The sequence below is a fragment of the Heterocephalus glaber genome, unplaced genomic scaffold (assembly GCF_053883595.1).
Source record: "Heterocephalus glaber isolate CG9 unplaced genomic scaffold, H.glaber_assembly_v1.0 deba00000347, whole genome shotgun sequence".
In the NCBI taxonomy this organism is placed as follows: domain Eukaryota; kingdom Metazoa; phylum Chordata; class Mammalia; order Rodentia; family Bathyergidae; genus Heterocephalus; species Heterocephalus glaber.
Window position 1 is genome coordinate 15034356 of NW_028258143.1, and position 27777 is coordinate 15062132.

General features: G+C 38.2%; 1 protein-coding gene across 26 annotated transcripts in view; it reads left to right on the forward strand.

The window, feature by feature from the left end:
- LOC147829866 (uncharacterized) overlaps positions 1 to 27777 on the forward strand; it is a 96588-nt gene that overhangs the window by 3125 nt on the left and 65686 nt on the right. For 13 of the 26 annotated variants that reach the window (XR_015445394.1, XR_015445393.1, XR_015445392.1 and 10 more), the window contains exon 2: positions 1 to 102. The exons of 4 other annotated variants lie outside the window; for them this stretch is intronic. Coding sequence is in view for 9 of the 22 variants with exons in the window: in XM_087196053.1 (XP_087052179.1) it covers positions 1 to 70 (70 nt within the window). In the remaining 13 variants the exon portion in view is untranslated. 9 more of the 26 variants (XR_015445381.1, XM_087196033.1, XR_015445382.1 and 6 more) reach the window with 6 other exon arrangements.

A 27777-nucleotide genomic window follows, 5' to 3' on the forward strand; every position in this document is an offset into this window, starting at 1 on the left:
GGCCTTTGAACATGGTAGACAAGTACTCTACCCACTGAAAATGTTTCCAAGGTTGGATCTGAACTCCTAGACTCGAGTGATTCTGCTACGTTGGCTTCCCAGGTAACTGACTACATGAATGTGCCACTTACTTGATTTTATCTCTATGTGGATAAGTCTTAGAAACATGTATCTTTATATTACCCGTCCCTTCAAATCTCACCACTCAGTGTGTGTGTATTTGTATGTGTGGCTTGAACAATTCATAATAGATAAATCTTGGAGGCAGCCTATATGCCCATCAGTAAATAAACAGATTTTTAAAAAAGTGTTTATACACAATGGAGGACTACTCTGTCATAAAGAAGGAAAAATGAGTATTTGTACAAAAATATGTACAACTTGATACCATAATGTTACATGAAATAAATTAGACACACAAGCTTAAATGTGCATGGCTTCTCTTATATGAGAAACCCAAAATAGAAATAAAGAGCAAAATAAAAGATAGTTGGAAGTAAGGAGATAGATCTTTTGCAAATGAGAAGGGTACTAAAAGATGGAAGGGACAAGAAACGACAGGGGAAAGGGTATAAAAAAAATTAAGATGCATTATATACATGTACCAACTCCTTATGAGGAATGTAATCATTATGTATGCAAATATGTACTGATAAAAAACTGGAAAAATATATGGTGTGAATAGTGCCATATATATGGCATCTACAACAGTGCTTATTGCAGAGTTGGCAGGCAATATTTGTTGAATGAACTTGAACATTCTGCTGTCTCTTGACCTTTTAATTACACCTAATACTTTTCCCAAGTCTCCATTTCTGTTGGTTGGTGTAGCAATTTTCCTTCTTTCATGGGTTTTATGTTTTATTTTTATTTACTTTTTATTCTTCAAAATCAATCACTCTAGGTCCTTTGGAAATCTCTTTGTAGTCTTTTATGTTTCATCAGGCATTGTCTCACACCTTCAGAGTAATCCCCTAAAATGCTCCCTAGATAATGTAATTTTCCCAGAAAAGAACATATGCCATAATATGAATACAGGAGCAAAGTTTTGCGTGTATGTAGAGCAGACGCTAGCTAAGTGTCCAGTACACCAGTCTGCGACTACGACTTCAATTCGAATGCTGGTAAAATTGTGATTATGTCGTGAGTATTCACAGTCTTTCATTTGATAGTTGAAACCACCTATAATAATACTGTAAATTCCAAGTATGAAAATAAATGAGAACAAGCAAAGAATATTTAGAGTCAGTCTCTGTATCCATGGGTTCCATATTCATGAATTCAACCAACTACAGATAGAGAATATTCAAGAAAAAATTGTATCTGTACTAAACATACAAAGCTTATTTTGGTGGCATTATTCCCTAAACAATACCATACAAAAACTATTAAACATATCATTTACTTTGTATTAGGTATCATAAGTAATCTAGAGATGGTTTAAAGTATATGAGAGTAGATACACAGGTTATATGCAGATTTTATATGTGGGACTTGAGCATCCTCAGATTTTAACATCAGTGGGGTCCTGGAACCAACCTCCCAGGGATACCAAGGGACAGCTTGCATTCACTACTTGCTGTAGCAAAGCAGACAGCCACTATCACCTGTGTTTTATGATGACTTCAAGGCAAACAGGATAGTGCAGTGATTCCCTCCCACCCGGATTGGAAGTTGAGGGCATGAATTTGGCTTTTTCCAGTTGATCCTAAGTGGGAAATGGAACCAAACTAAGGAAACACAGTCATCAGTGAGGCCTAGGCCATTTTGTGTTGATTGCTGCAGAGATTGTGGTTGCCTTTCTGAACCGGTTGCTACAGAGATTGTGAGTCAGAGTTCTATTTTTTATATACAATCTGGCCATTGCTTGTTTGTAAGTTCAGTCTCTCACAAGATTCTACTTTGTATCATCCTGTTTTCTGCAGTACATACCAGAATACTGGGCACATGCTTGGCTTGATAAGCATTTATTGATTTCATGTGCTTGTAAGATGATCAAATGGATTGAGATTCACAAATTTAAACAAAATATGTATTGTATAAAAAACACTTCTTTGGAATTTGAACCTTAGTGCATTTTATGGAGTAAATCATATGCTCTAGTAGAAGTCATAAACTTGGGAGGTTCTGAGATATCTAAGGTATTAGGGTTATCTTATGCAATCAAGCCCTAGATTTCTTGGAGGTTATGGACAAATTGGACAAGCAAGATAGTAGCAGGGATCTGAATAAAAGTTTCCAACATATTTGGAATAAGGACCTCTTTTTTTTTTTTTTTTTTTTTTTGGTACTGGGGATCGAACTTGGGACCTTGCACTTGGGAGGCAGGCACTGGCACCATTGAGCTAAATCCCCGGCCCCTGGAATAAGCACCTCTTAAAAGTGCATGACTGATTCCCATTCATTCCCATGTTTTGAGGGCATGAACCAGAGTTCGAAGACATGATCTCTTCCTGTAGATATAGGTAGGGAAGACTTCAAAAAAGATGTAGAGGGCTGGGGATTTAGCTCAGTGGTTCCGCTGCCTGCTTCGCAAGCTCAAGGTCTTGAGTTTGTTCCCTGGTACCAAAAAAAAAAGATGTAGAATCTGAGTTTGATTTTAATAATGAGTATATTTTATAAGGGAAGAAAAGAGTTTTTTCCTGAGTAAAAACATATGTCCATGAGAAAAAGTTCTATCCAAAGACAAGTTATAAAACTGGTTTGGCAAAGCACAGTGTATATGTGGTGAAGCAATAGAAAATTAAACAGGTCAGATGAGTTCTGTGAAGATTGAAGCATGCTATGGAAACTAAGCAAAAGAATGTGCACCTCTAATTCATATGTGTATTCATGTGTGTTGAGAACCTATGGCCTTTTAGGTAAAAGAAAATACCTTTAGGGCCGGGAATTTAGCTCAGTGGTTTCACCTCCTGCTGCACAAGCCCAAGGACCCAAGTTCGATCCCCCGTACCAAAAAACAAAGAAACAAACAAACAAGAAAATACCTTTAGGCAAGTACTGTACCACTGAGCTACACTCTCAGCTGGAGAGAAACACTTAGTAAACCAGACATTATTGAGTAGCCATGTGCTGCAGTGTTGTACTATTGTAGGAGGACCCATGGGGCCTGCCCTCAAGGATATCATGTCATAAACAAAACTGATAATCTAATTAGGGCAGATATTTGCTAAGCTGGAAAACACTGAATCTAAATGCATTTTTTTCTCCTCTTAGCACTCTGCCTTGATTGATGCCAAATCAATGCTTGTTTTGAAAATGGTCTCACTTGAATGTCACTTCCTTTCATATCTTACTACAGAAGGCATAATTTTCCAGGAATTGGATGAAAAAGTAAAAGACCCATCTCACTGGCTTCTGAGAAATTCAAAATAGCACTGTCTATGCCCATTTTGTATCTTCAGCCAGCCGACCCAGCTCCCTAGTAGACTAGTAGCACTACCAAAGAGGAGCACTGATAATGTTAGTGACATATATGCTCACTTCCCAAACATTCTCTTGACCCTTCATCTTCTACTTGCTCACTTATTTCCTATGTGGTCTGATCCAGACACCAGATAGCACTCACACAGTACAATTTTGGCTCTCTTCTCTTTTGCATTGACACATGAGCTCTTATCTGCTTCTAATCTCTCAGTGAACCACCCAGCCTTGGCAGCTAGTTCCTGGAACCCTTCCCCAGACCATGTGGCCCATGTACAGCCTGGATTGCTTATTTTCCCACAGGAGAATATTTGAATAAATAAATAAATAGATTATTGCCATGATACATATAACAGGTTGTTATATGTCACTTTTCCTATTTTCTCCTGCCTTGAGCAGAGGCTGCCAAAGCATAGAAAAAACAATAATTAACAGTTATTTAAATAAAGACAGTCATGTTCTAAGCTAAGGTATTACCTTACCTTATCAATGTAGGAGTATTCCAACCCAGTTTTATTATCAGTACAACACACATGTCCAGGCTGTGTCTATGTAACAGACAACTACTTGAAGAATTTGTAAGTGGGCAGGTAAACAAGACAAGATTCATGTTTCCCAGCAGAAACAAATCATGAAAACAAAGATCTGCATTTGGAATATATCATATCTCCCAGAAGTAGCATTCCATGAGAACTAGATTTACATCTGGTGTCCTGGTAAAAAGTCTAACATCCACATAATTCATCTCCAGGAGAAAAGCCTAGATTTGTTAGTGTTTCTGGTTTCCATGGTCTGAGTCCATGATTCTGACTCCCACCATAAGCAACTTTAAACTACCAACATGACATCAGTGAACATGTAGTTGGGAAAGTGTACAGTAGGACACCATTATAGAATATTTTCATCATGCAGATTCAATAGATATAAGTAAACTCAAGAACAAACACACTAGAAAAGTGTTCAGTAGTTAAATAATTAGGAAGTAATGAGAACTTACTAACTATGTTTAATATATTTAATTATAAATTTATATACAATTTAATTTTTAATGAGGGCTGGATATAACAACCACCTGAAAAGTTCCAGATAATCTAACTACCAGCTCTCTTGAGTCAATACAGACAAATTCCAACCTACCACTATAGCATTCAAAGAAGGCACTAATGCCAGGTTACAACAGCCAGACCACTCAAGTGAGACCTTTCCTCCTTAACCAGCCTCCTTCTTCTACCCTGTCCCTTATCCATGGAGGCATCAGACATAGCCTGGTGAGTGTGGAAAAGGGAACAGAACAAGCAAGATGAGGGAAAAAGAAGCCAGCCAAGTTTTTCTTTCAACTGTAAGTTTTTAGGCCCAAAACATCCCTAACCTGGAAGAAGTAAAAATTAAATTGAATAATTGTTAGGATTTATAACATTAGACTAAAGAACTACTAGTGTCTAAAAGAATCCAAAAAGCCAACCAAATTCCTACTCTTTCATTCTGAGACAGTAAAGAACAAATAGAGTGAGTGAGTTTATAGGGAAAAAATTGAGAAAAATAACTATTTTCCCTTTGTGCCCTACAAAGTCTAGTTCATTCAAGAAACAAACAGTTGGGGCCAAGGATTTAACTCTGGCACTGTGCCTGCCTCACAACCACAAGGTCCTAAGTTTGATCCCCAGTATCGGAAAAAGAAAACATACACTTTACATATTCCTGTATAATAAATTTCTCTGAAACTTAGCATCTTAAAATATTATTTCAAAACTGAAGCTTGGCATGGTGGTGCAAACCTGCAATCCTACCACTCAGGAGGCTGGCAAGAGGATCAGCCTGGGTTACATAGCAAGGCTAGCCTGAATTACAGAGTATGACCCTGACTCAAAAAACAAAAAAGCAAACAAGCAAACAAAAAACCGAAATTGGTGTGGGCCAGGAACTTAGTGTGTAGTGTGGCAGTTCTGGCTCAGGATCTCTTTGAAATATTGCTGTCAAATTGCGGTTGTTTGAGGGCTTGACCGAGGCAGCAGGATCCCATTCTAGAAGGGAGGATCACTTTCTAAGTAAAACATTGCATTTGTTTCATATCATTCTCTCAGGCTCACTGAAGAATAGTACTGAAAAAGGAGCTGCATTCTTTTAAAATATTATAGGAAACTGAAGAGGAAGCAACCCAAATGTGCATTAATGGACAAATCAATAAACAAATAGTTTATACTTGGTGACTTTGCAAATAACTGAGTTCATTTCTTATTAACTAACAGTTCTCCAGGTAGCCTTCTGTTATGGTTTATATCTAGATGTCCTCCTGAAGCCTTATGCATTCACAGGTGGGGCTTTGGAGGTGACTGGATCATAGGGATGTGATACACAACAGTGGGTTAGTCCACTGATAAGTTTATAGCTAAATGTGATGTTGGGAGGCGAGGCCTGGTCAGAGGAGGTGGTCATTGGGTGTGTAGCCTGGAAGGCTCCATCCCTCTCCCTCCTTCCTGCACTCTCTACTTGGAGCTGCCACACCATGTGCTCTTTCTCCTCTACTATTCCCCTCTGCCACACTGCTCTGCCTTGAAGCCAGCTAACTATGGACTGAAACCTCTACAAATTGTGAGCCAAAATAAACTTCTTCTCCTTCCTTAAGTTGTGAGTGTTGGATATTGTGTCTCAGCAACAAGAAAGTAACTAAGACACCTGACCTCTCACTCACCTGATTTATCCTCGAGTGTTTGTGAGTACTGGAAACAAGTATCTCACCTTTACACTTCACCCCCAACCATGTAAGAATGCATTGTAGGAAGTGATTCTTTGAAAGGGAGCTTGCTTCTATGGCCAGAGTTACATCCCCTAAGAAATCCTAAGATGACTTATGGAACTTTTCTTCAGGTAGGGCTTCCAGGAATTGTTTTTTTCCTCCAAAGCTCATGAAAAGTATCATAGTAGCCAAGTTCATTTATGATTTTATAATTTTAAAAAATATTATAGATCTTTATATTACAAAAATTCATTAGAAATAGTTGCAGTATGGGTGTGTAGAGATGGATGTGCGCGAGTAATCCATGTGGAGCAAATAACAGGTGGGTTTAGGAAAGAAGGCCAAGTGGCTAAAGTTTTGGTAGGCAAAGGGAGGTAGGAGAGGTACTGAAGAGATAGGTACCAACCTATACACATAGTCCAGAGGCTCTTGGTAAAAAGTCCATGTTTCATTGTTAGTGGATCTCGAGCAAGTAAATGGTAATATTCTATGTGATTTTAAAAAAAGAATTACTCTACAATGTGAAGAATGAATAGAAGTACAGGTAAAGATGAAAAAGAAATCTGAAAGTTGTTGTAGAAGTCAAAAGACTAATGGTGATGTCTTGCACCTGATATGGAGTAAAGGGAATGCAAAGAAATGGACATGTTGAGATAGATCTTGAAAATGGTGCTTGCTGATGAATTGGATGTAGGATTGACATGAAGAGTATTAAATATATTCCCTGCCATTGCATATCTTTAGTGCTGAAAAGTGTACTGGAATGTGTACATATTTAATAAAACTGGTTAAAGTCTACAAATATAGGAAGCAAACCATGAATACAGAAGTGTGTCATCAAATTCTACTGTGTTTTTCATAATGGACATTAGAGAATATTAGAGATAAAAGTATAGCCAGTTCTTCAAGTTTAGGGGCAGAGAATAATAGAGTAAGAGTAATAGGTGGCCACTCCTAGGATGAGTCTAGAAAGATAGGATATACTTACCCGAAAGTTGCCTTGCAAAAGATAGGAGAGTATAGATCCTGTTAAAAAAAATCCTTAATTTGTCCACTAAAGATTATATTACTTTCTCTATGTGTCACTTTTTAAAGAAGTGAGCAATTATGTGTGTGGATATTAGGATATTGTTAATCTGCGTTTTAAAAAATAAACCTTGCAAAATCTAAAGCAATTAGAGTGCTGCTTCTCCACCCAAAGTTCTCTTTATTGTGCTTTCAAGGTATCACAGTTGTAGTTCTACTAAGATATAAAATTGGTACTTTCAAAATTAGGAAATTGTGAGTGGTGTGAAGACTGGGTAGCAAAAGTTCTCAGAAAGTTCTTATCATACAGTGACCTTAACTTCAGCTTCTCTCCCTGCCAGGAGTTTGCCTCATTAGTGGCTTCTGGGAGCTGCTTTTATCAGTGAACTAGTATGATTTTTGAGATCATAAAATGTAAGAGAAGGACATAGAAAGTAGAAAAATTGAGAAATGTGGTTAGAGTCGACTACATTTAGTATTAACATGTTGGCAAATGTTATGATAATATCTTTACAGCAGATTTAGGTTTGTTTTTTGTTTGGTTTGTTTTTTGTTTTGGGGAGGCTTTTTTGGTACCAGGGATTGAACTCAGGAACTTGCACTTGTGAGGCAGGCACAGTGCCACTGAGCTAAATCCCTGGCCCGAGCAAATTTAGGTTTACAGCAAAATTGAGTGAAAGCTCAGAGTTCCCATATACCCCTTATCCTTCATACATGCAGCCTACCCCATACCAATATTCCACACTAGGTTAAAATAGATTTTAAATTACAGTATATTTATTTTTTTACTTAAATTCTTTTATTGGTATATTTTAGGTATACAACACAATTACATTTCTCACTGGGAACTTGTACCTTTATGTAATGCATCTTGGTTCTTATTTTTTCCCCATTCCTAGCCCTCCCTTCACCCCCTCCACCCTTCCCTATTTACAAAGACTTTGTTTCCATTTTTTCCATTTCTCATCGTTTTTCCTTTCCCTTCTTTCCTTTCCCCTGCCCCTCCCACTAACCTTACCCCTTTGGACCTTTTCTTCCTATTTTGCACTATCAATTATTCATTCTAATCATTGGTACCTTTTAGGTATACAATATAATGACATTCATCATTGGAAATTTGCACCTTTACATAGTCTCTCTAGGTTCTTATTTTTCACCCTTGCCCAGCCCTCCCTTCAACCCCTCCAGTCCTCCCTATTTACAAAGATTTTGTTCCTATTTTTCCATTTTCTCATATTAATCCCATTCCCTTCTATCCTTTCCCCAGCCCTCCCACTTCTTTCCCCTTTGCCCCTTTTCTTCCTATTTCACATTACCTATTATACATTTAGTCCTTATTTACACTTTCAGTTTCTCACACCAGAGAAACTATTTGGTATTTACACATGTGTGTCCTATTTATTTCACTTAAGAGTATTGCCTCAATGTGCATCCACTTAGCTATAAATGTCTCTAATTTCTCATTTTTTATGGCTGAGTAGTACTCCATTTTATAAAAAAAACCACATTTTCTTTATCCAGTCTCCAGTTGATGGGCATTTGGGCTGTTTCCAAGTTTTAGCTATTACAAACTGTGCTGCTATGAACATGGGCACACATATATCAGTGTGGTATGATTCTTTTAATTCTTTGGGGAAGATCCCCAGCAGTGGAATAGCAGGGTCAAATGGGACTTCCAGTCCTAGTTCTTTGAGATATCTCCATACTGATTTCCACAGTGCTTGCACCAGTCTACACTCCCACCAGCAGTGGAGCAGGGTTCCTCTTTCCCCATAGCCCCGCCAGCATTGGTTATTGGTTGATTTCATGATAGCAGCCATCTTTCTGGAGTAAGGTGGAATCTCAGTGTTGTTTTCATTTGCATCTCTCGAATGACCAGTGATGTTGAACATTTTTTCATGTATTTATTTGCTATTTCTGCTTCTTTGTGTGAGAAATGTCTGTTCATTTCAGATGCCCATTTTCGGATTGGGTCTTTAAATTTGGGAGGTCTGATCTTTTTAAGTTCTTTATAGATTCGAGATAGTAGACCTTTGTCTGAGAAAGAGCAGGTGAAGATTTTTTCCCACATTGTGGGTTGTCGCTTCACACTGCTGGTGGTTTCTTTTGAAAATAGCATATTATTGAAAATTACTGGTAGTAGATTTTAAATATTTTCACCACATACAGGTATGTGAAGTAATGGATGTTAATTAGCTCAACTTAGTCATTCCACAATTTTTACAAATTTCAAAATGTACATAATAAATATATACAATTTTATTTGTCAATAAAAATAAAATGTTAAGGAAGAATATTACAAGAACAATACATAGAATTTGAATGAACCATGCATTAGGTGGTAATATAAAATTAAATTTACTGCATTTGATTAGGTTCTGGGGTTACAGAAGAAAATATCCTTGTTCACAAAAGATACATCAGGAAAGGAGAAAAAGTCATGGTATCTGCAACTTCCTCTTCAGTAGTTCAAAAATGCTGATAATAGCAATAATAAGATAGATAATAGATAGAATTCAACAGTGAATCTATCAGGCCCTGGGCTTTTTTAGCTGATAGATTCTTTATTACTTTATCAATTTCATTGCTTATTATTGGGTTGTTGAGCATATTTATGTCCTCTTGGGTTAATTTTGGTAGCTTGTATGTGTCTAGGAATCTGACCATTTCTTGAAATTTTGCTAATTTTTTGAAATATCAATTTTCAAAGTAGTTACTATCTTCTGGATTTCTACAATGTCTGTTGTAATTTCACCTTTTTCATTTCTAATTGCACTGATGTCTTTTCTCTCTTTCTCTTCTTAAGTCTGGTTAAGGGATTGTCTACTTTATTTAGAACCAGCATTTCAAATTCACTGATTTCTGTTCTCATCTTTACAATTTCCCTCCTTAATTTCAGTTTGGGGCTAGTTTGTTGTTTTTTCTCAAGTATCTTTAGATATCTCATGAGGTTATTTACTTGGGCTTGCTCTATGTTCCTAATGTGAGCATTGATTGTGATAAATTTTCCTCTTGGAACTGCTTTTATAGTGTCCCAGATGTTTCATTGAGTTGTACAGTCATTGTCATTAACTTCCAGAAGTATTTTAATTTCTTCTTTGATTTCTTCTGTGACCCATTGTTGTTTAGGAGTATGTTATTAATTTTCCAGGAGATTTTGCTATTCCCAAAATTTCTTCTCATTGATCTTGTTTCCATTGCACAGTGATCTGATAGTATGCATGGGGTAATTTCAATTCTTTTGTATTTACTTAAGCAGGCTTTGCAGATTAGCATCTGATCCATTTTGGAAAAAATACCATGTGGTGTGGAAAATAATGTACAATGTTTATGAATGCTTTTGTTTGTGAACAATCTGGTTTGCAAACAAAAGTGTTTGGCAAAATTTTTTGTCTGCAAACTCTGCATCAGGTGATGACCACAACTGTGGGCATATTTCCTGCAGGAACATGAATGTGGCCATCTTTTCGAGAATCATGGAATGGACTAAGTTCACAAACCAAGATATCACTGTATACTCTGTTACAGAGGGGTAGAATTCTCTACAAGTATCTGTTAAGTTCATATGTTCAAAAGTGTACTTCAGTTTTGATATTTCTTTTATTTCATTTTGTTTTGTTTTTGAGACAGGGTCTTGCTATGTAGTTCAGGCTGGCTTTGAAATCATTATGTAGCTAACTAGTGGTGATCCTCCTGCCTCAGCCTGCCAGATGCTGGGATTACATGTATCCACCGCCATGCCCAGCTAGCTTTGATATTTCTTTATTGATTTTTTTTGTATAGTTAGCTATCTCTTTGTGAAAGTGGAGTGTTAAAATCCCCTACTATGATTACATTAGTCTTTATTTGATCTTTTAATTTCAGCAATTTTTGTTTCATGAAGATAGGTATTCCATTATCTGGTGAATATGTTTATCAATATTATCTCTTCTTGTTGGATTGAACCTTTAACTAGTATGTAGTAACTTTCTTTGTCTCTTCTTACCAGTTTTAACTTGAAGTTTGCAATGTCTGATAAAATTGCTATCCTTGCTTCTTTTGGGGGTCAGGTGCATGAAATAGTTTTTGATCCTTTAATTTTTTGTCTATGTATATCATTTTGAATTTGATAAATTTCTTGAATGCAACAAACTGTTGGATTATGTTTTTTGATCCAGTCTGTCAATCTGTGTCTTGTGGAGAGCTGAGGCCCTTAATGTTGAGAGATATTACTGAGATATGTTGATTATTTACTATCACTGCCTTCTTCATTTATTGGCGAATTGTTTTTCCTTTCCTGACATTTCTTTTTGCTGTTTATCCATTGACCTTACTCTGTGTTTTTAGCTGAGTCAGTTTCATTATTTCTGTCAAAAATATTCTTAAGTATTTTCTCTAGATCTGGTTTAGCACTCGTATATCTTTTGAGCTGGTATTTTTCATGGAAATACCTTATTTCTCTATCTATTTTGAAAAATAGCTTTGCTAGATAAGTTAATCTTGGTTGGAAGTTACTACTCTTCACTTGAAATACTTCACTCCAAGCTCTTCTGACTTTAGGATTTTCCTTGAGAAGTCTGGTGTGATTCTTATTGGTTTACCTTTATATGTGATTTTTTATTTTTCTCTGACTACTTTTAAAATTCTGTTTGTATACTGAATATCTGGTAGTTTAATAAGAATATGCCTTGGTGAGCTTCTTTTTTCATCATATTTGTTTGGTGTTCTACAAGTGTCACTCGTATTTTTTTTTAAACGGAAGTAAACTTTAATGATCCTTTGTTGTGCTTTTGTTAAAATTATATTGGTACATTTTAGGTATACAATATAATGACATTCATCATTGGAAATTTGCACCTTTACATAAATCTTGGTTCTTATTTTTTTCTCCATTCCCCTGCCCTCTCTTCAACCCCTCCATCCCTACCTATCTACAAAGACTTTGTTTCCATTTTTTCTTTTTCTCATATTAATTCTGTTCCCTTCTCTCTTTTCCCCTACCCCTCCTATTTCCCCTTCCCCTTTGCACCTTTTCTTCCTATTTGACATTATCTATTATACCTTTTAGTCCTTATTTACACTTTCCATTTCTCACACTAGAGAAACTATTCGGTATTTACACATGTGTGTCCTATTTATTTCACTTAAGAGTTTCAATGTTCATCCATTTACCTATAAATGTCTCTAATTTCTGGTTCTTTTTTTTCCCTTAAATTCTTTTATTGGTACATTTTAAGTATACAATATGTCCACATTTATCATTGGGTGCTTGTACCTGTACATGATGGATCTTCGTTTTTATTTCTTTTCCCCATTACCTGTGTGCCCTTCACCCCGTCCACCCTTCCCTATTTACATAGACTTCATTTCCATTTTTTTCTTTTCTCATAATTTTTTCCTTTCCCCTTCCCCTCCCACCACCCCTACCCCTTTGGACCTTTTCCTATTTCAAAGTATCAATTATTAGTTATAAATCCTTTTAATCCTTATTTATACATTCAGTTTCTCACACTAGAGAAACTATTCAGTATTTACACATGTGTGTCCTATTTATTTCACTTAAGAGTATGGCCTCAATATGCATCCATTTAGCTATAAATGATTCTAGTTTCTCATTCTTTATGGCTGAGTAGTACTCCATTTTATAAAAAACCACATGTTCTTTATCCAGTTTCCAGTTGAGGGGCACTTGGGCTGTTTGCAAGCTTTTGCTATTACAAGCTGTGCCTCTATAAACATGGGTACACATATATCTCTGTGGTATGATTCTTTTAATTCTTTTGGGAAAATATCCAGCAGGGGAATAGCTGGGTCACACTGGACCTCCAGTCCTAGTTCTGTGAGGTGTCTCCACACTGATTTCCATAGTGGTTGCACCAGTCTGCATTCCCACCAACAATGAAGAAGGGTTCCTTTCTCTCCACACCCCTACAAGCATTTGTTATTGGTTGATTTCTTGGTAGCAGCCACTCTTTCTGGGGTGAGGTGGAATCTCAGTGTTGTTTTCATCTGCATCTCTTTTTTTTGCGGGGGGGGGGGTACCGGGGCTCGAACTTGGGTCCTTGCGCTTGCACAGCAGGTGGCGAAACCACTGAGCTAAATCCCCAGCCCTCATCTGCATCTCTTGAATGACCAATGATGCTGAACATTTTTTCATATATTTATTTGCTGCTGTTACTTCTTTGTCTGAGAAATGTGTGTTCATTTCAGATGCCTATTTTTGAATTGGGTCTTTGAATTTGAGGGTTCTGATTTTTTTCAATTCTTTATATATTCTAGATAGTAGCCCTTTCTCTGAGTTACAGCTGCTAAAAATTTTTTCCCACATTTGACGGAACTAGCCGTCACTTGTCGAACAGCACCTGAATGGGGGAGTGAGGATGAAGAAAAAGAAAGATGCGGAGATAGAGTAGGGAGCCTCTCCGAGAGACTGCCACTGCGCTTTGTATTTATTCTCCTCCCCTTCTTTTTCACAGGTGAGTTTGGTTGTTAATCGTGACCGTTATCCAAAGACACGTGCTTCCTTGTTCTCTAGTTCTTTGGAAATTCCCCACCCTCATGGGCTTTCTTGTTTCTAGGGTTTACAAAACGTTCATCATGTTCCAGGACAATTTCTGAAGGTAAACATCTAATTTGGCAAGGACGCGGTTCCTCGTAACATAGTCTCCTTGCTCTGTACAATGGAGGGTAAGATTCAAAATGGAGCCTCTATGGCTAACACCGCTCTCCACACACATTGTAGGTTGTCTGTTAGCTCTGTTGGTGGTTTCTCTTGCAGTGCAGAAACTTTTTAATAAGATGAAATCCCAGTTGATGATTCTTTCTGCTAGTGCCCATGCTATTGAGGTTTTGTTCATAAATTCTTTACCTGTGCCAATATCTTCAAGAGTTCTACCTAATTTATCTTCCAGCAAGTTTAGTGTTTCTGTCTTAATATTTAGATCTTTTTTTTGTATTAAATTCTTTTATTGGTACATTGTAGGTATACAACACAATTACATTTCTCATTGGGAATTGTACCTTTATATAATGCATCTTGGTTCTTATTTTTTCCCCATTCCTAGCCCTCCCTTCACGCCCTCCACCCTTCCCTATTTACAATGACTTTATTTCCATTTTTTCCATTTCTCATCAATTTTCCTTTCCCTTCTTTCCTTTCCCCTGTGCCTCCCACTACCCCTACCCCTTTGGACCTTTTCTTCCTATTTTACATTATCAATTATTCATTCTAATAATTGGTACCTTTTAGGTATACAATATGACATTCATCATTGGAAACTTGCACCTTTACGTAGTCTCTCTTGGTTCCTGTTTTTCACCTTTGCCCAGCCCTCCCTTCAACCCCTCCAGCCCTCCCTATTTACAAAGATTTTGTTCCTATTTTTCCATTTTCTCATATTAATCCCATTCCCTTCTATCCTTTCCCTTAGCCCTCCCACTTCCTTCCGCTTTGCCCCTTTTCTTCCTATTTCACATGAACTATTATACATTTAGTCCTTATTTACACTTTCAGTTTCTCACACCAGAGAAACTATTCAGTATTTACACATTTGTGTCCTATTTATTTCACTTAAGAGTATTGCCTCAATGTGCGTCCACTTAGCTATAAATGTCTCTAATTTCTCATTTTTTATGGCTGAGTAGTACTCCATTTTATAAAAAAATCACATTTTCTTGATCCAGTCTCCAGTTGATGGGCATTTGGGCTGTTTCCAAGTTTTAGCTATTACGAACTGCACTGCTATGAACATGGGTGCACATATATCACTGTGGTATGATTCTTTTAATTCTTTGGGGAAGATCCCCAGCAGTGGAATAGCAGGGTCAAATGGGATTTCCAGTCCTAGTTCTTTGAGGTATCTCCATACTGATTTCCACAGTGCTTGCACCAGTCTACACTCCCACCAGCAGTGGAGCAGGGTTCCTCTTTCCCCACAGCCCCACCAGCATTTGTTATTGGTTGATTTCATGATAGCAGCCATTCTTTCTGGAGTGAAGTGGAATCTCAGCGTTGTTTTCATTTGCATCTCTTGAATGACCAGTGATGTTGAACATTTTTTCATGGATTTATTTGCTATTTCTGCTTCTTTGTTTGAGAAATGTCTGTTCATTTCAGACGCCCATTTTTGGATTGGGTCTTTAAATTTGGGAGGTCTGATCTTTTTAAGTTCTTTATAGATTCGAGATAGTAGACCTTTGTCTGAGGAAGAGCAGGTGAAGATTTTTTCCCACATTGTGGGTTGTCTCTTCACACTGCTGGTGGTTTCTCTTGCTATGCAGAAGCTTTTTATGAAGAAGAGATCCCATTTGTTGATTGTTTGTGCTAATTCACAGGCAACTGAGGTTTTCTTCATAAAATCTTTTCCTACACTGATGTCTTCAAGAGTTCTACCTAACCTCTGTTCCAACTGGTTCAGAGTTTCTATTTTAATATTTAGATCTTTAATCCATTTTGATTTTAGTTTAGTGCGTCGTGAGAGATACAGATCTAGTTTTAATCTTTGGCAAGTTGAAGCCCAATTTTTCCAGCACCATTTATTAAAGAGGCTATCTTTCCTTCAGTGAGGGTGTTTGGCTCCTTTATCAAAGATGAGATGGCTGAGTGTGTCTAGCATTATTTCTGTATCTTCTAATCTGTTCCACTGGTCCTCAAGTCTGTTTGCTAGTGCCATGCTGTTTTTATCACAGTAGCTTTGTAGTATAGTTGCAGGCTGAGGATTGTGATACCCCCTGCTATGTCTCTGTTACCTAGAATTGCTTTTGCTATTCTGGGTCTCTTCTTGTTCCACATGAATTTTTGGATTGTTTTCTCAAGGTCTATGAAGTATGCTGCTGGAATCTCAATTGGAATTGCATTAAATCTATATAGCAGCTTTGGAAGTATGGCCATTTTCACTATATTACTCCTTCCTACACAGGAGCAGGGGATGTCTGTCCATTGTCTGATATCATCTTCAATCTCTCTTTTCAGAGTGCCATAGTTTTCAGAAAAGAGGTCTTTGATTTCTTTTGTTAGGATGATTCCTAGGTATTTCAGTTTTTTGGATGCTATTGTGAAAGGAATTATTTGCCCTATTTCTCTGTCAGTGAGTCTGTCATTCGTGTAGAGGAAAGCTATTGATTTTTGTGTGTTGACTTGTAACCAGCTACTTGACTGAATTTGGTTCTTAAGTCTAGAAGACTTTTGGTGGAGTTCCTGGGGTCTTCTATATAGAGTATCATGTCATCTGCAAATAATGACAATTTGACTTCTTCATTTCCTATCTTTATTCCTTTTATTTCTTTCTCTTGTCTAATTGCCGTGGCTAATGTTTCCAGAACTATATTGAACAAGAGTGGTGATAGTGGACATCCTTGTCTTGTTCCTGATTTTAGTGTGAAGGATTTCAGTTTTTGACCATTTAGTATGATATTGGCTGTTGGTTTTTCATAGATGGCTTCTATCAGTTTGAGGTAGAGACCATCTATTCCAATTTTTTGTAGGGTTTTTATCATAAATGCATGTTGGATTTTGTCAAATGCTTTTTCTGCATCTATGAAGATAATCATATGGTTTTTGTCCTTGGCTCTATTGATATAGTGTATTACATTAATTGATTTTCGTATATTGAACCATCCCTGCATCCCTGGGATGAATCCCACTTGATCAGGGTGTATGATCTTCTTGATGATCTTCTGCATTCTATTTGCCAGTATCTTATTAAGGATTTTTGCATCTATGTTCATTAGTGAGATTGGCCTAGTGTTCTCTCTTTCAGTTGGGTGTTTCTCTGCTTTGGGGATCAAGGTGATGCTTGCTTCCAGGAATGAATTTGGGAGTATTGCTTCCCTTTCAATTTCATTGAAGAGTTTAAACAGTAGTGGCAGCAGGTCCTCTCTAAATGTCTTGTAGAATTCAGCAGTGAAGCCATCAGGGCCCGGGCTTTTCTTAGTCGATAAGTTTTTAATTACATTTTCAATTTCATTGGTTGATATTGGGTTGTTCAGAGTTTTTAGGTCTTCTTCGTTCAAGTTTGGTAATTCATATGTATCTAGGAATCTGTCCATTTCTTCTGCGTTGTCCATCTTATTGGCGTATAGGTTCTGGAAGTAGGTATTGATGATCCTCTGGATATCTGCTGAGTCTCTTGTAATTTCACCCTTTTCATTCCTAATTGCATGGATTTGGGCCTTTTCTTTCCTTTTTCTGACAAGGTTGGCTAAGGGTTTGTCAATTTTGTTGATTCTTTCAAAGAACCAACTCTTGGCTTCATTGATTTTTTGTATCGTTCTCTTAGTCTCCATTGCATTGATTTCTCCTCTGATCTGTATAATATCCTCCCTTGTATGAGCTTTGGGGGTGTCCTGCTCTTTTTCTAGAAGCTTGAGGTTCAGCATCAGGTTGTTTAATTGTGTTCATTCTGTTTTCCTAATATGCATATTCAGTGCTATGAGTTTCCCTCGTAAGACTGCTTTCATTGTGTCCCATAGATTCCGATGTGGTGCATTGTCATTGTCATTTAATTGAAGGAACTGTCTGCTGTCTTCTTTAATTTCCTCTGTTACTCATTGGTTATTCAGAAGTGTGTTGTTCAGTTTCCACGTGCTTATGAAATTTTTTGAGTTTCTTTTGCTATTGATCTCCAGTTTCATCACGCTATGGTCTGATAATATACAGGGGATAACTTCAATTCCTTTGCACTTACTTAAACATGTTCTATGTGTGAGTATGTGGTCTATTTTGGAGAATGACCCATGTGCAGCTGAGAAGAATGTGTATTCTGATTTTGTGGGGTGGAAGACTCTGTAAACATGTGTTAAGTTCATTTGTTCAAGAGGTCGATTGAGTTCCAGTATTTCATTACTTATTTTTAGTCTAGTTGATCTGTCTATTTGTGACAGTGGGGTGTTGAGGTCCCCCACTACAATTGTATTAGTGCATATATCAGTTTTCCTGTCCATTAGTATTTGTTTTATATAGTTGGGTGCACTAGTTTTTGGTGCATAGATATTTATGATTGTCATCTCTTCCTCTTGGATTCTTCCCTTCACAAGGACATAATGTCCTTCTTCATCTCTCTTAATTAGTGTTGGTTTGAAATCTACTTGATCTGCAAAGAGGATAGCCACTTCTGCTTTTTTTCGGGTTCCTGTCGCATGCAGTATTGTTTTCCACCCTTTAACTTTCAGTCTATGAGTTTCCTTTTGAATTAAGTGTGTTTCTTGTATGCAGCATATTGTTGGATTTTGCTTCTTGACCCATTCTGCCAGTCTGTTTCTTTTGATTGGTGAATTGAGACCATTACCGTTGATGGTTATAACTGAAACGTATTGACTTGTCATATCCATGACTTTTTCTTTTTGTTGGGTTCTCCCCCTTTACATTTAATTTCTTGTCATGCCAGATGGGTTCATTCTGCTTTGCTTCCTGGGATTGTGATCCTCAATGTCTGTTCCTAGGCTATTGTGTAAAATTCTTTGGAGTGCTGGTTTGGTATTCACAAAGTTCCTAAGGTGCTCTTTGTCATGAAGGTATCATATTTCTCCATCCATTTTGAAAGATAGTTTTTCAGGGTCGATCAATCTGGGTTGGAGGCTGTTTTCTTTTAGGGCTTGGAATATGTCACTCCAAGCTCTTCTTCCCTTGATGGTTTGTGTTGAGAAGTCTGCTGTGATTCTGATGGGCTTTCCTTTGTATGTGATTTGTTTCTTTTCTCTGACTGCTTGCAGAACTTTGTTCTTCTGTTGTGTTTCTGGAATCTTAACATTTATATGCCTATGTGTAGATTTTTTTTGATCAAGGCTCTTTGGAGTCCTATATGCCTCACTTATCTGAATGTCAAGCTCTTTTCCCCTGCTTGGGAAGTTTTCTGCCATTATTTCTGTGAAGAGATTTTTTATGTCATCTCTACTCTCTCCTGTTTCTTCATTGAGCCCAATCAGTCTTATGTTATTCTTTTTTGCATCATCTAGCAGCTGCTGGATTGATTTCTCATGTTCCCTCATAATTTTGAAGCAATTTTTCTTTTCCTGGTCACTAATTGCAATCTTATCTTCTATATCTGAAATTCTGTCCTCACATTGGTTCATTCTGCTGTGTAGACTTTCAATGGAGTTTTTCATGTCCTGGAAATCTATTTGCATCTGTTTTATGGATTCCATTTGTTTCTTATGTTGCGATTCCATCATGATCCTCAGCTCCTCTCTAGATTTATTAATCATGTCTTGCACTAAGGGCACAATTTCTCCTGTTATCTGAGAAATTATTTCTGATTTCATTTTTTCCAGATCCCCTTTCGTTGCCAGTTCAGTGGGTCCAGGTGGTTGAGTATCAGAGTGTTCCATCTCATTTCCCTTTGGGGTTGCTGTAGGTGATCTGGAAGTCTGGTTTTGAGACTTACTTACGTGTTTTCTCATTTCGACTGGGGCGGGGGGCTTTTAGCGCCTGCACAGATTACCTCCTCTGAGCTAGGTGAGGTGGGACAGGGGCCAGGAGCAGCGGTAGGGATGGTGGCCCAAAAGCCCTTTCTTGTGTGCTGGGAGCAGCTGGAGGGATGGTGGCCGAGAAACCCCTTCATCTGGACCAGGAGCAGCAGGACAGAAGGTGACCCAAAAGCCCTTTCCTCTGGGCTGGGAGCAGCGGGAGGGATGGTGACCGGGAAGCCCCTTCCTCTGGACCAGGAGCAGTGGGACGATGGATCAGAAGCCCCTACCTCTCGGCCAGGAACAGTGAGACTCAGTACCTTGGTCTGGTGGTCTGGTGTCCTCTGCGCCTTGGTAATGTGGAATCAGGTGGCTGCCTGTCTGCAGTGGGGTGACTCGGTGTCTTCCGCGTGACCCAGGACCTCAGTAGGGCGTGCACAGACCTGCCTGTCTGCAGCGAGCTGACCCGGCATGTGTTCTGCGCAACTCAATATTTAGATCTTTAATCCACTTTGATCTTAGTTTAGTGCATGGTGATAGATATGGGTCTAGTTTTAATCTCTGGCAGGTTGAAATCCAGTTTTTCCAACACTATTTATTAAATAGGCTATTTTTCCTCCAATGAGGGTGGTTGGCTCGTTTATCAAAGGTGAGGTGGCTGAGTATGTCTGAAGTTGTTTCTATGTCTTCTAATCTATTCCAGATGTCCTCAGGTATGTTTCTTTGCCAGTGCCATGCTGTTTTTACCACAGTAGCTTTGTACTATAGCTACTACAAAGCCAAGTCTCGGTTGCCCAGAATTGTTTTTGCTATTCTAGGTCTCTTCTGGTTCTAAATGAATTTTTGGATTGTTTTCTCTAGTTCTGTGAAGTATATTGTTGGAATTTCCATTGGCATTGTATTAAATCTATATACTAGTTTTGAAAGTATGGCCATTTTCACTATATAGGTTCTTCCTACCCAGGAACAAGGGATGTCTTTCCATTTTCTTATATCCTCCTCGATCTCCTTTTTCAGGGTGCTGAAGTTTTCAGTGTAGAGGTCTTTTGCTTCCTTTGTTAGATTGATTCCTAGATATTTCATTTTTTTGGATGCTATTGTAAAAGGAATTGTTTCCCTAATTTCTCTCTCAGTGAGTCTACTATTTGTGTATAAGAAGGCTATTGTATTTTGAGTGTTGACCTTATATCCAGCTACTCTACTGAATCTGTCAATTAAGTCTAGAAGTCTTTTGGTAGAGGTTTTTGGGTCTTCTATGTAAAGTATCATATCATCAGCAAATAATGACAGTTTAACTTCTTCCTTTCCTATCTTTATTCCTTTTATTTCTTTCTCTTTTCTAATTGCTTTGGCTAATGTTTCCAGAACTATATTGAACAGGAGTGGTGATAGTGGGCATCCTTGTCTTGTTCCTGATTTTAGCGTGAAAGGTTTCAGTTTTTGACCATTTAGTATGATGTTGGCTCTTGGTTTTTCATAGATAGCCTTAATCAGGTTAAGGTAAAGATCTTCTATTCCAATTTTCTGCATGTATTTGTGCCTTTTCTTTCCTTTTTTTGATAAGATTGGCTAAAGGTTTATTGATTTTTATTCTTTCAAAAAACTAACTTTTATTCATTAATTTTTTCTGTTGTTCTCTTAGTCTCCATTGCACTGATTTCTGCTCTGATCTTTATAGTTTCCTCTCTTGTGTGAGCTTTGGGTTTGTTTTTCTCTTGTTTTTCTAGGAGTTTTAGGTTCTCCGTTAGGTTATTTATTTGAGTTCTCTCTGTTTTCCTAATATGGGCATTCACTGCTATGAATTTCCCTTGTAGAACTGCTTTCATTGTGTCCCATAGATTCCTGTATGTTGTACTGGCATTATCATTTACTTGTAGAAACTGTCTAATTTCTTCCTTAATTTCCTCTATGACCCATTGGTTGTTCAGGAGGGTATTATTCAATTTCCAGGTGTTTGTGGGAGTTTTGCAGTTTCTCATGTTATTGATCTCCAGTTTTATTGCACTATGGTCTGATAATATTCAGGGGGTAATTTCAGTTCTTTTACATTGACTTAGACATGTCCAGTGAGCTAGCCTGTGGTCTATTTTGGAGAATGACCCATGTGCAGCTGAAAAGAATGTGTATTCTGATTTTGTGGGGTGGAACACTCTGTTAATATCTATTAAGTGCATTTGTTCAATAGCTTGGTTCATTTCTTGAATTTCATTGTTAATTTTTTGTCTAGATGACCTATCTATTTGTGATAGTAGGATATTGATGTCCACCACTACAATTGTAGTAGTGCTTATTTGGTTTTTTGTGTCCATTAATATTTGTTTTGTATACTTGGGGGTCATTCGTATTTGGTGCATATATATTTAGGATTGTCATCTCTTCCTCTTGGATTGTTCCCTTCACAAGGATGTAGTGACCACCTTTGTCTCTCTTAATCAGTTTTGGTTTGAAATCTACTTTGTCTGCAAATAAGATTGCTACCCCTGCTTTTGTCTGCATTCCTGTTGTGTGGAGAGCCTTTTACTTTTACTTTCAGTCTATGAATTTCTTTTTGAGTTAGGTGTGTTTCTTGTATACAGCATATTGCTGGATTTTGCTTCTTAATCTTTTCTGTCAGTCTACTTCTTTTGATTGGTGAATTTAGACCATTAACATTGATAGTTATAATTGAGAGATATTGACTCATCCTTGTCATGATGTTTTACTGTTGTTGGCTCTTATTTCTTTTTTCCCCTTTCCCTTTAGTTTCTTACCTTCCCTGGTGGCTTCCTTCTGTTGAGCCCCATGGAGTTGTGACCTTCATTGCCTTTTTCTAGGATTTTGCTTAGACTTGTTTGGAGTGCTGGTTTGGTGTTCATGAAATTTCTCAGGTGTTCTTTGTCATGGAAGTACCTAATTTCCCCATTGATTTTGAAAGATAATTTTGCAGGATACAACAGTCTAGGTTGGAAATTATTTTCTTTTAGGGTTCAAAAAACTTGACTCCAGCCTCTCCTTGAGTTGAGGGTTTGTGTTGAGAAGTCTGCCATGATTCTGATGGGCTTTCCTTTACAGCTGATTTGTTTTTTTTCTCTAAATGCCTGTAGGATTTTGTTCTTCTGTTGGGTTTCTGGGATCTTGACTATTATATGTGTAGGTGTAGATTTTTTTTGATCATGGCTAGGTGGAGTTCTATATGCCTCACTTATCTGTATGTCCAGTTCTCCACCTCTGTCTGGGAAGTTTTCTACTATTACTTCTGTGAGCAGTTTTTTTATGCCAATTGTACTTTCCCCTGTTTCATGGACTCCTATCATTTTTATGTTATTCTTCTTTGCATCATCTAGCAGCTGCTGAATTGATTTCTCATGGGCCCTTACTAGTTTTAAGAAATCTCTGTTTTCATGGTCCTTCACCACAATCCTGTCTTCTATATCTGATATTCTATCTTCAGATTCTCTTAATCTGCTGTGCATGCTTTCAATGGAGTTTTTAATCTCCTAAATATCTGTTTGAATCTGTTTCATGGTTTCCATTTCTTTCTTATTCTGGGCATTCATGGCTTCCAGTATGTTTCTGAGCTCATCTTTTTTTTAATCAGTTTCTGTTCTAGAGCCTCTAATCATGTCTTTCACTCTGTTCACCATCTCTGTAGTTATCTGGGAGATTATTTCTGCTTTGAATTTTTCTAGAGCCTCATTCATCTGTTTTGTTACTTCCTGTGCTCTCAATTCAGGGTGTCCAGGTGGTTGATTATCAGTCTTTTCCACCTCATTTCCCCTAGAATTTGCCTTTTGGAGGGTGGAAGCCTGAATATCTGACTTGCTTAAATGTCTTCTCATTTTTGTCTTTGGTACTGTCCTCGGTTTAGTTCCTGGGTTGATATTTTGAAGTTGCTTATTGTAAGTATCTTTGTTGCTTGTAATTAGAATCCTTATGGAATGATTGCTTCTCAGAGGAGTTTTCCAGATATAGCTGGTCTTTAGGTTTTGAGTCTCTAATGGCTCTGAGGCTATCTCATTTTCATTATACCAGGAAGGACAAATGATTAGATCAATCACAACACCTTAGCCCAAGTGATACAATCAGCAACACCATAGCATCAAGTACATCTTAGAGAATGATAATCTGTGGTAGTTATTAATCTATCACCTTTAAAAATGAAGGGCCTCCTTCAGGATATGTCTCTGTTGTCACAATAGACAATGTGGGCAGCAGTGTGCAGTTATAAGTCAATGAGTCTCAGTAAGCTAGTCCCAGACCCATGAGATTCAGGCAGATTTCTGGCTGCAAGTCCCAAGTTGAGCTCCCTGTTCTCCTGCAGGTTTGCCTTCTGCAAGTTTCTACTCCAGGTTTCAGCGGCCTTTCCCTTGAATAAAGTTCAGGTTCTGATGGGAGCTGATGATCCCTCCAACTTACCAAGCACAGTGGTCTGGTGTGCCTTTATTGCAGTGATTCTCTTCACTTTTCCAGTGGGCTTGTTTTCATCATGGAGCCTGAGAGAGGCCCTCTCTCTGATGTTCACTTCTGCAGCTCAGAACAATGGCCTTTGTGTCCCTCTGTGCCTCAGTAGTGTGGAACCAAGTAGCTGCACAGCCAAGAGGCCAGAGGTGGCCGGGGGTGGGGGGGGGGCTCTGTTGCTGCAGGCACCCACACAGGTCCACAGGCAGCTAGTGGGCATTGTAGTAGTTTTTATGTATTATTATTACAAAATGGAACATAGCAACAATTCCATTTTCTCCAATAAAAATATTTTTAAAGTATTTTGTAAATAGATTTGTTATAATGCAAACTTAGAGATTCATCACCCTAGGAAAATTCCAATATGTCATTAAAGCTATTAACACAATTTTCATGACAAAAAATTCTGAAGAGCTCAAAAAAATTTTATAGTACAAAATTTTACTATAAAACCTTCTAATTTTTCTTTTTCTAGTCTTCAGAGTTTATCAAGCTACAAAGCTCAGAATATGTGGCAACTTATTTACAGCCCATATATCACACAATGCAAATTGATCCCCATGTACTGTTAAGTCCTTGCTGAATCGAGGTTGAAAGGTGCCACGAAGACTATTTGTTTGATTACAGGAAGAATGGCTTATATACACACTAATTCCACAAATGTTAAAAGGGCAGCTGCTACCTGAGCCCATGAAAAAGTTCCTAAAATAACTAATGGCTTTAATTTGAAGGGGTCAGGAGGAAAAAGAGGTGGAAAGTTTTCTTAACATGGAAAGCAGAACTAGTTTCTTCACCAAGTTTTCCCTAAATAAAGCAAGGAAGAGAGAACTATCCTAGTAGCAAAACTGGGAAGTAATAGTTTAACTTCTACCCAGAAGTAGGATGCACCTTGATGAATGAACACTTATGAAAGAGACAGCAACAGCTGAGGCAAGATTGAATTTTAAACAGTCTATGGGATGGGTAAAAATTACTGTGACCTCCTAAATTTATTTAAACTTTATAATCATATTTGTAAATGTTAGTGGTGTGTGTGTGACAGACGGTGTATCTTATCATCTTGATGCTATTGTGATTCTCCTAATTTCTCTCTCAGTGAGTTTGTTATTTTTGTAGAGGAATGCTATTGAGTTTTGAGTGTTGACTCTGTATCTTACCATGCTATTGAATTTGATTATTAAATCTAGAAATCTTTTGGTTGAATATTGGAGGCCTTCAATGTAGAGTATTGAGTCATCCGCAAATAATGATAATTTACCTTCTCCTTCCCTATGTTTATTACTTTTATTTCATTCTCTTGTCTAATTACTCTGGCTAATGTTTCCAGAACTATATTGATTAGAGTGGTGATAGTGGACATGCTTGTCTTGTTCTTGATTTTGGAGTGAAGACAGTTTTTGACCATTTAGTATGATATTGGCTGTTGATTTTTCATAGATGACTTTTATTAGATTGAGATAAAGATCATCTATTCCAATTTTCTGTAGGGTTTTTTTTTTTATCATGAATGAGTGTTGGAATTTGTCAAATGATTTTTCTGTGTCTATTCAGATGTCCTTCATTCTGTTAATATGGTGTATCACTCAATTGTAGGAAGACCAGGCTAATGAAGTCCTGGGATGTAATTGTTTCTCTTTTTAGTTTTATGAAAAGCCTCTCACTGTGTATTCTAGGACAGCCTGAAATTCACTGTTTCCCAGGCTGGCCTCAAACTCATGACCCATTTGCTTCAGCTTTCTGAGTGCTGGAATTACAGATGTGCACTACAACAATCACCGTAGTATAATTTTTAAAGAAATAGTTTCTAGAAAGAGATTTAAACATGTTTTTCAAATTAATAACAGCCCCTCCATATTCAAGGACTTAAACCATTTAAGGAAAATATCCTTGATAAGTCCCTATTGAACTGTAAACATTTCTAGATTTTCTAAGGGATAAATGCTATCTCCTCCAACTTGACTGAAACCACCACAAAGAAGAAAATAATTAATTCTGTAGAGACATGTAAACTTAAGGTCAACATTGAACCTAAGCACTGAATTTGATTTGGTTTACAGCCAATTTGGTTTGCAACCAAAATTGTGGAAAGAATTAAGTCCATGAACCAATGTACTACTGTAATTATCAAGTTACCAAAAACTTAACTTTCCCACAGCAGATGGAAGCCATGGTAGTAGCGGTTGAGCTCATCCAGCACCCTCTGTCTCAGTGACTTCTTTACTGCCACCGGGGCCACTGGGCTCTACACCCTCCTCCAGCTCTTTGTTCTTGACCTTCAGGGACTGCAGTCATGGCCTAGAGGGGGCAACAAATGCCAGCCACGCACCGGAAAGTACCGGCCCCCCAAAGAACACACCGGCTGTAGCGCGAGTCCATGGCGCTCCTGCCACCACACACAGGTGCTTGGCATCCACCAGCAGCTGGGCTTGGCTCTGAGGCACAGCTACAACTTCTACTGTAATACTGAAGAAAAATTGTGAGAAGAGAAATCTTTGCCATATTTCTGATCTCAGCAAGAAAGATTTGTGCCTCTCATCATGCACAGCAGTGATGGTATCCATCAGTGTCTTCTAGATGTTCTTTCAAGGCATCCTACTGAGAATGTCCATTAATGGAATGTTGTTCCAAGAATGATGCAGGCAGGGTCAGTGGAAGAAGCCATGTTGCAACCAGACTCATGGTCCTTAATATTGAAGATATTTGAAGTCTTCATATACTGAGATGGTTCGTTATGCAGTGATAATTGAACCAGGATGCTGATTTCTGTGAAGACATCAGGATCTGGGAATGAGGGGAGGACAAGGAACTATCCTGCCTCCTCTTGGACATCAGAGATCCCCTGTTGTGGAGATGTGGAAGCCACACCAGCCCCATGCACAGGACCTCGCTATGTATTTCGGGCTGGCCTTGAATATAGTGTGTACCTGAGGCTGACTTCAAATGCATATCCTCAGTCTCCCAGTGCTGGGATTACAAGCATCCTCCACCACATCTGGAAGCAGTTAACAATTTGCTGGCAACACATGAGCTGGTACTCTCTTACTGATAAACACTGCTGCTCCCAGCTGGCCACACAGTTATGAAGGGTAAACAAGCAGTGCTCCAAAGGGGACTATCCTGTACAAGCTGTCATCTTCAGGTTCACCTCTTTGCAGATCCTGAAATCAAGATTTTAATAGCCCAACATTGCTGGTATCAGTTTGACCCTCACATAGAAGAAATTTGTTATACAACTTTCTAGAGTAGGCTCAGGGACACCATAGCCACATAAAATCCTCAGATGCACTTCACAGTGCAAAACAGCAAAAATCTGGAGGAGCAGAGCCCCCCCCCCCACCAGTGCCGAGGAGGTGAGCTGCTCAGGTGCCAGCAGCACCACTCTCCCCCCACCCTGGTGGCTGCACTGAGACAGTATTTGGATCCACAGCACAGAGGCCCAGGGGGTCATAAAGGACATTGTTCTGAGCTCCAGAAGATAGAGCAGCTGTGAGAAACAGAAAGAGTGCCTCTCTCAGGCTCCTTGATGAAAATGGAAGCCCATTGGAAAAGTGAAGAAAATCTCTGCAATAAAGGCACACCAGACCACTGTAGTTGCACACTGAATCAGGCAGGATGGTGTGTGACTGCAGTCCCAGCACTCTGGACAGCTGAGGTAAGAAGGTCACATGGTGGAGTCCAGCCAGACCAATCTGGGGAGTTAGTGAGACCCTTAGTGGGTATCTGGAGTAAAATGTCTGAGGATATAGTTCACTGAAGAGATGAAGAGTACAAGCCCC